This window comes from Leucopleurus acutus (assembly GCF_964270905.1).
Source record: "Leucopleurus acutus genome assembly, chromosome: 1".
NCBI classification, from domain to species: domain Eukaryota; kingdom Metazoa; phylum Chordata; class Mammalia; order Artiodactyla; family Delphinidae; genus Leucopleurus; species Leucopleurus acutus.
The window spans coordinates 91,499,786-91,512,181 of record NC_139142.1 but is presented as its reverse complement, the minus strand read 5'-3'; the positions used below and the strand labels follow the sequence as shown (position 1 = coordinate 91,512,181).

Sequence of the window (12,396 nt, the reverse complement as noted above, 5' to 3'; positions counted from 1 at the left end):
CTTTTTGAACTCAGGGTATAGTAGACTGGTGAGGTCTGTTTCATTATTTGTTCTTTCAGGGGATTTCTTTTATTTTAATTTGGAGTAGTTTCTCTGCTTTTTCATTTTACTTAACTTTCTCTGTCTCTATGAATTTAGGAGAAACAGTTATCTACTGTGGTCTTGAAGGGATATTTTTATTTGGAAGCATCCCTGTGTAGACTGTGAATCCAATATTCTGGTGCGAGGGCTGGTTTCAGTATGGGTACCAGCCACATCTTTCCTCAGAGTGTGCTAGTTGTTATCCCCTTGATAGGGGAGTAACTGGTGTGGTGTCCAGAGCCTGCGCTCTGGGTGGGACCTCCTCCTTGCTCTGTGGCTGTTACAGCCCTGTCAGCGGTGGTGTCTGCTCCCCAGTTGTCAGAGTAAAAGCCCTGAGGGTCAGGTTCACTCAGTCTCCTTTGACCTTGAGTGCGTGACCTGCTCCAAAGGAGGTGACTGCTGAAGCAACTGAGGCCCGTGTCGTTACAGCGAATCTATGCACTACCCATGCAGACATCTGCAGTTCTGTCTAGAAGCAGCCAAATGCCACATCTCTTTTCCTGTTGTGTTCATCCCAGACCTAGTGCTAGGCTGTGGTGTGGAATGGGCTGGTGCTGGGGGCTGGGGCTTTGTGGCTGCAGGAATCAAGGTGGTTGTGCTGCTGCCTGAGAACTAGGCTGCCTCTGTGCCAGACCTCTCCCAGGACCTGTCCGTGCCAGATGCTGCTCCAAGTTGCGGTGTGGGGTGGGCAGAGCCAGTGAACTCCCTTTGGGAAACCAACCACTGCATACTTCTACCCAGGGGCTCTCCATCTGAGACTCAGCACTCCCTGAGCATCTCTGTGGCATCACTCTTTGCAGGCGCTGACAAAATCTGCCACAGCTGGACTCACCCCTGCCATGCAAGCAATGACAAAGTGTTCTGCAGTCTGGCCCAGACTATACCCCAGGCCCTCCGAGCTATCTCCACTAAGCTAGATCGAGTCCTCTCCCAGGGTCTGTCTGCCAGAGATTCAGCGCTTAGCCATTGCACGTATTTGTAGCCCTGCCCAATGCACACCTGATATTGGGTAGTGTGGCAAACCAGCTGCCAGTCTCTCTCTGTCCTGATTGTCAGCAAGCCAGCACACACGCACTCCTCACAAGTAGAGTCTGGGCTTCTCCAACCCCTCTATCTGTCCCAGCGGATTTCCCAGCAGGCAAGGGGGCTCCCCAGGGTCTGCCCACGTAGACCTTTTCTCCTTTATAGATCCCTCCCAGGGACACCAGTCCTGTCCTGATTCCTTTTTTTCCATCCTACTCAGTTATGTGGAGATCTTTCTTGCAGCTTTGGTTATATAGGAGATCTTCTGCCAGTCTCCAGCTGGTTTCCTGTGAGAAATGTTCCACATGTAGATGTATTTTTGATGTGTTTGTGGGGGAAGGTGAGCTCCACATTCTCCCCTCCGCCATCTTGATCCCCCTCCAGGCTTATCTCTTTCTTTAAGGAAAACCATACTCTAAAACCTAGCTATGATGAAGGGGTTAAAGTAAACTTGGAATGCATCATAAAGAGCAGCGGACTTCTCTGTAAAATCTATTTCAGAGAATTCCTATCCTATTCAGGATAACATAATCATCCAGACCCTCGCAAACTCTGTGCTTAGTAGGATGGAGTATGGTCTGCTATCAACACTGCTTCCCAGCAACTTAGTGATGCTGTTAAGGAAACTTCTTAAACAGGTTCTATGGCTGGCAGAGAGAATTTATCACCGTGGCATTTCTGAGAAAGTCATCTGGAGTGTACAGAAAACAAATGTTCTTTCCCTTGATTCTAAGACCTTAATATTCAAATTATAAGTGATTGAAGATACTTTCTGAGTAGTTTAGAGTGTCATAGGAAAGACATAAATTTTATTCAAGTTTATTGTGAGAATCTTTGTTGTGGAGCCATTCATATTTTTCCTTCTGGTTATCTCAACTGAGATATAATACTCAGGAAATTAAGGTCATAAGGTTAAGTGCCTATGTGGTCTTGTCCCAGGGACCAGATCTACTGAGTTTTTCCTAACATTCTTATACCAGATAATTAAGATTAAAATGAGTATGAAGGACATCCTTGAAGGGAGCATAAATGTGTTTTAAATGAGCAAATTGCATTCATAGAAAGATGGAGGTAATACTGCAGTGTGGTTCAGGTTGGAGAGTGGGACCATGGGAGGACAGACTCATTCCTGCATCTTGGTGACTGCAGAGGTTTAACAGTTCCTAGTTTACCAATGAGGCTAAGGTCTTACCACAAGATGAAGGCTGCCTCCTTGAGTCATTTACCAGTTGCCACTTCAGAGGGAAGCATCTGCTTTCCAGACACAGACATGGGTTAAGACCAGTGTTAGGGACACAGCCACAGGCTGTACCAGAAACAGACAGTAGAAGAGCCCCAGCCACATTAGCAGAACATTTTTATCTTCTGCCTATCATCCTCTTCCATGCAGTTAGCAGAGGTCGGGCTAACTGAGGCAGCCAACATATGCTGCCAGTCACCTCCAGAGCCTCTCAGAAGTCAAGAGACTCTGAAGTTCTCAGTATATGTAGAAATGAAGAAATGTCTAAACAGAGTTACAAAATGTACATTTAAAATTTTACATTTAACAAATCGCTGCCTGTAAAGCACACCAAAAAAACATGAAAATAGTAATTATGGGACTTATGAAACTACTAAGTCCTTGTGCACTATGGATGGTGATGGATGGTGTGGTCCAGATAATGGGATATAAGTTTAAAGTAGTCAGATGGGTATTGTCTCCTTTTGGTCCTTTCAGTGCAACGCCAGACGTAATATTCGTGTTTATACTTGAGACCCTTCATGACTGGGAAGCCCAGGCAAGATGGCTCCCTGAGTCCCCCTGTGAAGGATACTGTTAACCTCTCTCAAATTTTCCTAGTTGAAAATCTTTCCTTAACCATAAGCCTATCACGCCACCTGCTCCAACTTATTGTGATATTCTAAAGGAGGCAAAAAGACAATTTGCAAACAACCAAAAGGATTTTAGAATGTAAGTTGACTCCATACTATTGATAAATATAAAATCATAGAATTCTTTAGAGCTGTAAGCAATCATAGAAATTATCTACAACTAACCTTCTTGTTTTACTGACGAGGAGAGTCGCCTCTGAGCATCTTATAGACTCGGAGATTCTTTTCAGGTAGGTGTCAAGAATGTATGTTGTAACCACGGAGACATGGCACATGTCAGGGATTGAAAAAAGGAACGGAGCTTTTCCTGTGGTCTTGGTGGGGGGATGCACCCCAACATGGAGAGACCAGGAGAGAGTTCCCAGGAAGAGAGATTGGAGTATTGTTCATTTACAAAGATAAGCCCTGGAAGAAGAACAGAAAGGTTGTCTGTAATAGAAGGAGTTCCTTGTAGCTGGGGTGGCAGCAGGGGTGATATGGAGGAAAGCAAGGCAAGGAGTTCTTTTTGGAAACGTTTTCTTGGGGAAACATTTTAAGTTTTTTTGTGCTTAACTAAAATGATTACTCTTGGCCAGTTATGGTATCCTTATGTGCCAGGAAGTGAGAAATGGCTTAATGAGGATGTCCATCGATTTTTATGAGGACAAATTGGCAGGGTCCAATTCTTCTGTCTGTGATATCAAGGTCACTGCCTAGCTGTCTTATTGCCTTAAAGGGGAGAAAGGATGGGCATCCTACCCTTTGGGTACCTGATGCTGTTCCGGAAACACATCAAAGAGAGGTAAACAGAAGAGCAGCCAGCCTTATCCTATCCAGCAGGCAGGACAGAAGTCTGAGCCTCTACTTTCCCCGGGGCCCCATTCCCCTCCCACTGACATACACACATGCGCATGCACGCACACAGACACACAGAGCCCTTAGATTTCCTATTTTCACTGGGAAGAACAGGGATGGGCACCTTGTAAGAGGGCCCATGTGGGAACAGCAAGGTGGAGTCCAGGCTGTACTCAGCTGACATGGGTGATGCCTTTGGCACATGTTTATAAGGGGCAGTGTGCTGGGGGATTCCTCATACCACGTGGTGCATTGGGAGGGGTTGCTGAAGAACTGTTTTGTAATGGACCTTTACTGATATGTGGAAGGCAGCAAATTGTTGATTTCAATGAGAATTGCCTGCTTTATTTTAAAATTTAACTCCAAACTTTGACTTTATAGAGAAAAGCACCTAATTAATGAAGAAATAAAACTCCTAAGACAGCGACAGGAAAAAGTTGACAAGGAGCTTCATAGGTTTGTTTCTTATTCAACTCGTAGTGCTTAAAAACATTTTAATTGAACAAATGTGTTACATAAACCACAATAGGTTTAATATGTAAAAATTCATTAACTGGAATATCTGCAGAAGTTTTCTACTCCGTAGTTCATCTAGAGTAACACTAACTTTTTTATCCACATTATCACTTACTCTAATTTAATTAATTGCTAAACATTATCATCATCTCCTTTTACTCTACCAGACATAGGACTTAAGCTGAGGGCCTTTTAAATATAGACTCATAACCATGGGAAGATGTAAACTAGAAAAACAACCTATTTAGCTGGTCTCAGGCTAGTTCTTTGTCCCTTTCTGCCCCTGCTGCTTCCCCTATACATACAAACATTGTACCCCACTGAAACAAGGAAAGTTGGGCATATTTGTTTATTTTATTACAGTGTAAAAAACAAAACTATAAAGTGTTGGGACTAACCCACTTCTTCCAGTACATCCACATAGGCAAGAATAAATGTCAGATGAGTACAGCCCTTCAAATAAACCCCTGTGGGAAACCACAATTTTGTGCCAGTCATGCTGCCATACTTCTAATTGCTATTTTGGAACTTATAAAGCTGGTCTCCCAGTCACATAAGAAAATGCAACTCATTACTTTAAAATCTTACTGCATTTTTCACTAAAAATTTTATCACCCAGCTTTCCCCTTCACAACATAAGATCTGACTCCAGATGACTTTTACAAGTTCCCAAAAACCAAATCTATAGAGGACAGGATTTCTCACCACTCAAGATATGCAAAAGGATGCAGACTGGTTTTCAGAGCAACTCACAAGAAGCACTCAAATATGTTTTATGCGATGGCACATTGCTGGAGAAAGTGAAGGGGAAAAGACTCACTTGGGTATATAACTCCCACGTCCCTGTTAAATTTATAGGCACAGTGTCCAAGTTTCTATCTGTAATCTTCAAAAAAAGATAGTCATGGAAAGGAAAGATAGCAAGATGGGAGACTGGGTAGTGGTGATGCTTGCAAAGCTTTGTGAATATACTAAAACCTACTGAATTGTATACTTTGAAAGGGTGGATTTTAGGTTATGTAACATATCAACAAAGCTGTTATTAAAAACAAAAGAAGAGGGGAACTGTAAATTAAAGTGGGTTGGAAAATGTAAAATAGATAGCTAGTGGGAAGCAGCTGCATAGCACAGGAAGACCAGCTCAGTGCTTTGTGACCACCTAGAGGGGTGGGATAGGGAGGGTGGGAGGGAGATGCAAGAGGGAGGAGATATGGGGATATATGTATATGTATAGCTGATTCACTTTGTTATACAGCAGAAATTAACACACCATTGTAAAGTAATTATTCTCCAATAAAGATGTTTAAAAACATGATACAATAAAAAAATACAATTACTCTAAAAAAATAAAAGTGGGTTGGAAGATGGATTGATTTTAACAAAGTGAGATGAACCAGTCTCAGGATGACTTGAAGTCAAGAAGATTCTAAGAGTGTGTTACTGAAAAAAAGGCACCAGGGATATTTAAAGAGGACTATGAGGAAGAGACTCAGAGCCAGATTTTAGAAAAGCAGGGAAGAATAGTCCAAAAGGGTAGTAAGAAGTGAGGAGAAAACCTAGGTTGAGGAGATAAAATTGGCAGAGATAAAGTAGAGAAAGAGTAAGGGAGTATTTGTTAGAGAACACTAACGCAAGAGGCCCCTCAGAGGTAGCCCTACTGGGTGCCCTCAGGGGACCCCTAGGCTAAATGCTAGAGAAACCTAGAGCAGGCCTTATAGGGGTTTAGCTAATCCAAAGTTCATGCTTCAGCAAAGTGTATTTGGAATTTTTAGAAAATTTCACTTCCTACAGATTTCACAGAATAATTTCAAATGTCTCACTTGAAAATCACCAGTGAAATCAATAGTCTTATACCATTTTTCATTTTTCTTTCTCTCTTCTGTGTTTCTCTTGCTGTCTCTCCCTTGTCCCAAGTTCCTATCATTCCTTGCCTGGCCTACCTCTGCTTCTGTCTTTATCTGTAGATCTCTGGAAAGTTTCCTGCTGCCTCCTCAATTCAGCTATTCAACTCCTTAAAAATATTTCTTGAATGAGTACATGGTGACAGAAATCATGATAGATTCCTGGATCCCCACCCTTGATGAGCTTACAGTCTAGTAAGCGCCTCCCTCACTCTTTATCCTTTTCCATCTCTCTTTCTCTCTCTCCCCCAGATATTTTCCAGGCCAGTCCCTTTTCCTCTTCCCTCCCCAGTGATTCATCTTAAAATCTGCACTGGAGCCCAGTGAGTGGAATTAGTTGAGGGAATACTTACTGTGTGAACCATCTCACTGAAGAGGATGCTTCACTGCTGGGATGCAGTGTCGCACAGTGGTTAGAATAGAGGGCGCAAGTCACACTGCTTGGGTTCAAATCCTTTATTACTTGCTACCTGTATGACTGTGGACAGGCTAGTTAACCTATCTGTGCCTCTTTCCTCATCTGTAACATAGGATAATAGTAGTACCTACTTCCTAAGATTGTTGTCAGTGTAACTGATTTAATATATGTAAAGTGGTGGCAAATGCCCAGCATATTAAACTCTTCATAAATCGTGGCTCTTAGTTGGTGTCAGTATGAAAACAACTAGTTTGGTTACCAATTTTCTTTCTTTCATGATTAGGCTCCAAGCAAAGGCTACCAAGAAACCTTACGAAGTTAAGAATGATTTTGAGAATTTCCTACAAAAACTGGTAAGTTTTCTTCTGAAAATAATTGAGAATTCTCTCTCTAGCTTCTCTTATATAGACTGGAAAATATTTAATAAGCAATGTATGGTTTCACATCCAAGTTACAGTGGCAGGATGGAATACATTCTTGTTATTTAATCATCCACATGCACATTTAGGGTAATCCCTCTCTCATGTATTAGTGACAACCTCATGCTCACACATCCCCATCCCTTGCTCCTGACCAGAAGCATTTTATGCAACTGAAAACCTCCATATGCAGAATTTCAAACTAATAGAAAATTATTGGTATTTGAAGTCATATTTTATTTCCTGTTAATAATTCAACAAAAATATATTGGATTCCAACTACTGTGTTAGATGAATGATTCTTGCCCTCAATTAACAGAAATGTAAGAAATGATAAGGTTCTAAACAGTACTCAAGTAAGAAAGAAAGAAAAGGAAGGACATGGTCCCATCTTTCCAGTTTTCTTTGTCCCCTTCCCTTCTGCTCCACCTTAACTTACAGGCAGTCCTATTAAATCTAAAGGTCCTTCCTCCCTTCCAACAAGAAAGAACATGTAGAAAATAGTGTACAGTAAATCTGAAGATTGGACAATCTGAGGTAAGGAATAAGAGAGAGCTTTTCATTTTCAGCATGTCAGGCTTCCATGCAAAAATCTAGAGTAATCCTCATTGGCTACTGATGTAATGTCAAAAACAGGGGTCAAATAATCTAACCAAATTCCTATGGGCCAGAAAGGTAATGGAAAGGGGTAATATTGTTGGGTGTTTAATATTAAACAAATATTGGGTGTTTAATATTAAATAAATAGTACTACTCTTTATTCCACAAAAAAAATTATTTCTCCCATTTTTTCATGGTCTCTCTTAACTGCTACTGCTAGAGACATGGGTACAGAGAAATATTTATTTAATATAAGAAAACTGTGCAAGTGTACTGGTAAAGGGCAAGTGACCTCAGCTGGTAAATAGTAAATGGCCTGAGTCTTAGAGAAACTACAGGAGCTATGGACACCATAGCACACTGGAGAGTCTGTGCCTCAGTGAAACAAGGCAACTACTTCCTCACCTCTAGTTCATTGTGGCTCTGCAGGAATAGAGGCCAAAGTGTTATCAGATCTTCCACCATTTGTAATCCAGATTCTTCTGTAAAATTCCTGTTTAGGACTCAAGTTTTTAAATACCCCTAGAGGCCAAACTAAATAAATCTGCAGACCAGACGAGGCCTATGGTCTGCTGGTTTGCAACCCCTGGTCTAAATGCTGGACTTGGAGCTCTTCAAAAGCTGGCTCCAGCCAGTATAGCCAATCTTATTCTCCACTATATCCCAAGTCAAACCCTTCACTCCCACTGAGTCTTCCCAGCATATCATGTTTGCCCATAATCATATACTTTGCTTATCTGCCATGCCTACTCCCCAGATTTCAAATTCTATTCATCCTTTAAGGCCCTGCTCAAATTCCGTCTTCTACATGAAGCTTTCTTCCAGTGGCCCTAGCCCCATCCTTTCCAGGCAAGTTCGATATCTCTCAAAATTTCTAGAATAACACTTGGTGATGGCTTCATTGGAAAATAGTTCTTTTCTTCAAGCCAGACAGCAAGACAAATATGGGAGTAGATTCTGGCTTAGAATGACTATGTCCTCCAAAGCAGAGTGTGCACTAGAAATTTTTACTTACCTATTTTGTAAAGCAGGTATCTCATGGTGAAAAATTTAAAGGCAAGTGCCTTTTTTGTTTTTTTTCACAGTAATCCAGGCATCTTCAAAGAATTATATATCAATTGACCACAGATCTTCTGTGGAAAATGGAAAGGTTTTAAAAAGCAAAGGATTATCATTTGAAATCAATTTTTAAAATTCAAAATTAACAAATTGGACTTAAGCTTTCTCAAGTACTTACCTTTCTGCTAAGAATGAAAATGCACCAGAACTTTATTTTAGAATAGAATAATGGATTTCCTAGTACTTTATATGACTGCTGTCCTTTGAGAAATGTAACAACCAGCTTTGCCTCAGCTTCTCTGAAACTGAGATTCAAGATGATGATATCCAGGCTTTTTGCTCATTAATGTGCAACTCAATCATAGAATAATAGAAAATTGTGATAAACTTCTGGATAATTCATGCCACATGACTGCTGCTCTCTCAATTATCTGACTATGTCACAAACTGCTTTTCAGTCTAAATCTTCATATAATTCAGGAAAGCCTTCCTGTAGTCTATCTGTGAGAGACAGCCACTCATTTACCATCACCACATGGCCAAACTTGCTGCCCATTTTGATAAACATATACAGGCACCCACCAATACCCCTACCCAATCCCAGAACCCACACTCAGCCTTTTCATAGTTTCACCCTCATGCCTCACACCTGCCCTACATTGGTCCACATATACAAACAAGTTTCCTAGACACACAACGAAGATGCAAGTCACAGATGGGTTTTCCTAGAATAGTAAACATGCCTCCTGGATTAGAGAGGCATTTGAGAAAAGGTAGTTTAGAGTGGGAAGAAAGTAAATTCCATGAACAAATTGAATTATCTGAATTAACATCCAGATAATTCTCTATGTCAATGTGAATAGAGATTAAAAACTTGAAGTGTCTTTTATCTAAGCTTCTCTATTATGACAGAGAAAGCTCAGGGCCAAAAGAATTGAAAGTGATTGTTTATATGATATCACATGGTTAAAAAAAAATTAAATGAGCCTGGGATTTTCTTCCTAAATCCATCTTTTGGGAAAAAAAAATTTAAGTGATCCTCCTCATCTTGATAACTGGGAGAATCTCACTTTCAAGTATACAGTATCCAGGAAAATCTGTGAATCCTTAACAACGTATTATTTTAATAGCGTTCTGAAGCCCGAACTGAGAGAAAACTTCTGGCATCACTATCATCATCAACAACAGAAGACTTCAACCTTGAGGAAGAAGAATGCCAAGAGAAACCAGAAATAAACTGTATTTAAGAATGTATGTTTAATTCAAATACAATCCATGAGGTCAGTATTGATGGTCTTTTACCATTTGTTTTTAAAAATCTTCAAATCAATACATCCAGTAAATTATCTTAAGAGATCTGGCCAAGCATAATTTTGGCTCTTATTGGTAGAAAACATATTTTAAGATGGAAAAATAATCATTATGAAGCATAGGGAGCTTTCAACCATTTCTTTCGAAATACATCTTGATAATAGCAACCATTCATCATAATACAAAACAGAAAGAGGATTAATTTGCTGTGGCATAGAAGTCCTGCCAGTTCCTAAATGCTCTAAATAGTTCAGGCCTCAAGGAAAACCAAAGCTCCACCCCCAGGTTTGGTAGCAAACAAACTCTGCTTCTCAGGCACTAAGCTTCGATTGCTCCTCTGGTAATAAGCTTTGTGCACATTTGCTAGGAAGCTGGACAGCTTGTCAGCAGGTACTATCGATACTGTGCAGCCTCCCCATCCTGCTCCCGTAAGTCGTGATCCTTGAGCCCCAAATTTCCTAAAACAATGAGAAAAAAAATTAGAACCTGAAAATGAAAATGAGAGTGATTTTCTTGGTGCTATAGAACAGACAGCATCTCCGAGAACTAAGAAGAGATTATGTGGTGTGTTTTGTGGGTTTTTTTTTCAGTACTGTCAAACATTTTAGGACATTAAGAAATTTATACTATTGTTTGAAGGTGATTTGAAATTTAATTGTATCTAAAACTAGCCCCCAGTTTTGGCTCTTAAGTAGTAAAAGTCAGTAGTACTCCTGTTTCGTAAGGACTGGCAATAACCTACTGTAGTATTGATTCCATAAAGCCACCACTTGAAGAGTTGTATAGCAAGCCTATAGATGATCAGGAAGAGGGAGTAAGAAGAAAACAGGCGATGGACACGATCAACATGATGAAACAGAAGGTTGCTCCATATGAGGGCAAATCAAAATTTAAAGTGCAAGTCTTATATATACAAGTGAGAGCTTCCTCTGGTGGCTATTTAAACTGCATTCAGTCCCCTAGAACAGATAGCCTAGATTTGTGCTGAATAAATTTATCAACAAAGAATGTGTTACTAAACTCTAAATTAGTTCGTCTGTTCAATCTCTAAAGGGAAATTATGCAGACCTTTCCACAACGAGGATAGTGGCTTCTGCAGGTCCATCCCCATTTTCCCTGCACTTTCAGGAGCTGGCTGGTCTGACAAATGGACTCGGAATTTATCATCAGACAAAACGTGTGATTGAGATGGAAACTACTATATAAGCCACCACACAGCAAGAGGTAACTTTAGTCACCATAAACCAGGCACAGTTTCAAACCTTGGACAAAAGTGAAAGGCCCTACACAAAGTACAAGGATCACTCATCTTTAAAACATGCAATTTATCCTGACAATAAAAGTTAACGTATCAACAGGAAGACACTGGAACTCACCAAAAAAGATACCCCACATCCAAAGACAAAGGAGAGGCCACAATGAGACGGTACGAGGGGCGCAATCACAGTAAAATCAAATCCCATAACTGGTGGGTGGGTGACTCACAGACTGGAGAACACTTATACCACAGAAGTCCACCCACTGGAGTGAAGGTTCTGAGCCTCACGTCAGGCTTCCCAACCTGGGGGTCTGGCAACGGGAGGAGGAATTCCTAGAGAATCAGACTTTGAAGGCTAGTGGGATTTGACTGCAGGACTTCAACAGGACTGGGGGAAACAGAGACTCCATTCTTTGAGGGCACACACAAAGTAGTGTGTCCGTCGGGACCCAGGGGAAGGAGCAGTGACCCCGTAGGAGACTGAATCAGACCTACCTGCTAGTGTTGGAGGGTCTCCTGCAGAGGTGGGGTGTGGCCGTGTCTCACCGTGAGGACAAGGACACTGGCAGCATAAGTTCTGGGAAGTACTCCTTGGTGTGAGCCCTCCCAGGGTCCACCATTAGCCCCACCAAAGAGCCCAGGTAGGCTCCAGTGTTGGGTCGCCTCAGGCCAAACAACCAACAGGGAGAAAACCCAGCCCCACCCATCAGCAGACAAGCAGATTAAAGTTTTACTGAGCTCTTCCCCAGAGCAACAGCCAGCTCTACCCACCACCAGTCCCTCCCATCAGGAAACTTGCACAAGCCTCTTAGATAGCCACATCCACCAGAGGGCAGACAGCAGAAGCAAGAAGAACTATAATCCTGCAGCCTGTGGAACAAAAACCACATTCACCTAAAGATAGACAAGATGAAAAGGCAGAGGGCTATGTACCAGATGAAGGAACAAGATAAAACCCCAGAAAAACAACTAAATGAAGTGGAGATAGGCAACCTTCCAGAAAAAGAATTCAGAATAATGATAGTGAAGATGATCCAGGACCTCGGAAAAAGAATGGAGGCAAAGATCTAGAAGATGCAAGAAATGTTTAACAAAGACCTAGAA

At 41.3% G+C, this 12,396-nt stretch overlaps 2 protein-coding genes across 7 annotated transcripts in view; one reads left to right on the top strand and one right to left on the bottom strand.

Annotated features, from left to right (window-relative positions):
• The window catches only part of FAM227B (family with sequence similarity 227 member B), a gene marked incomplete at its 3' end in the record, with an annotated part of 266,307 nt that extends 256,337 nt beyond the window's left edge, over positions 1 to 9,970 (top strand). The window contains exons 13-15 of the mRNA XM_082860879.1: positions 2,970 to 3,055; positions 6,929 to 6,998; positions 9,854 to 9,970. Coding sequence (XP_082717005.1) covers positions 2,970 to 3,055; positions 6,929 to 6,998; positions 9,854 to 9,970 — 273 coding nt within the window. The remainder of the gene's footprint in view (positions 1 to 2,969; positions 3,056 to 6,928; positions 6,999 to 9,853) is intronic.
• GALK2 (galactokinase 2) overlaps positions 9,923 to 12,396 on the bottom strand; it is a 136,901-nt gene continuing 134,427 nt past the window's right edge. For 5 of the 6 annotated variants that reach the window (XM_082859245.1, XM_082859246.1, XM_082859247.1 and 2 more), the window contains one exon: positions 9,923 to 10,492. In XM_082859245.1, coding sequence (XP_082715371.1) covers positions 10,285 to 10,492 — 208 coding nt within the window. In that variant the 3' untranslated portion in view covers positions 9,923 to 10,284. The remainder of the gene's footprint in view (positions 10,493 to 12,396) is intronic. The other variant, XM_082859250.1, reaches the window with a different exon arrangement.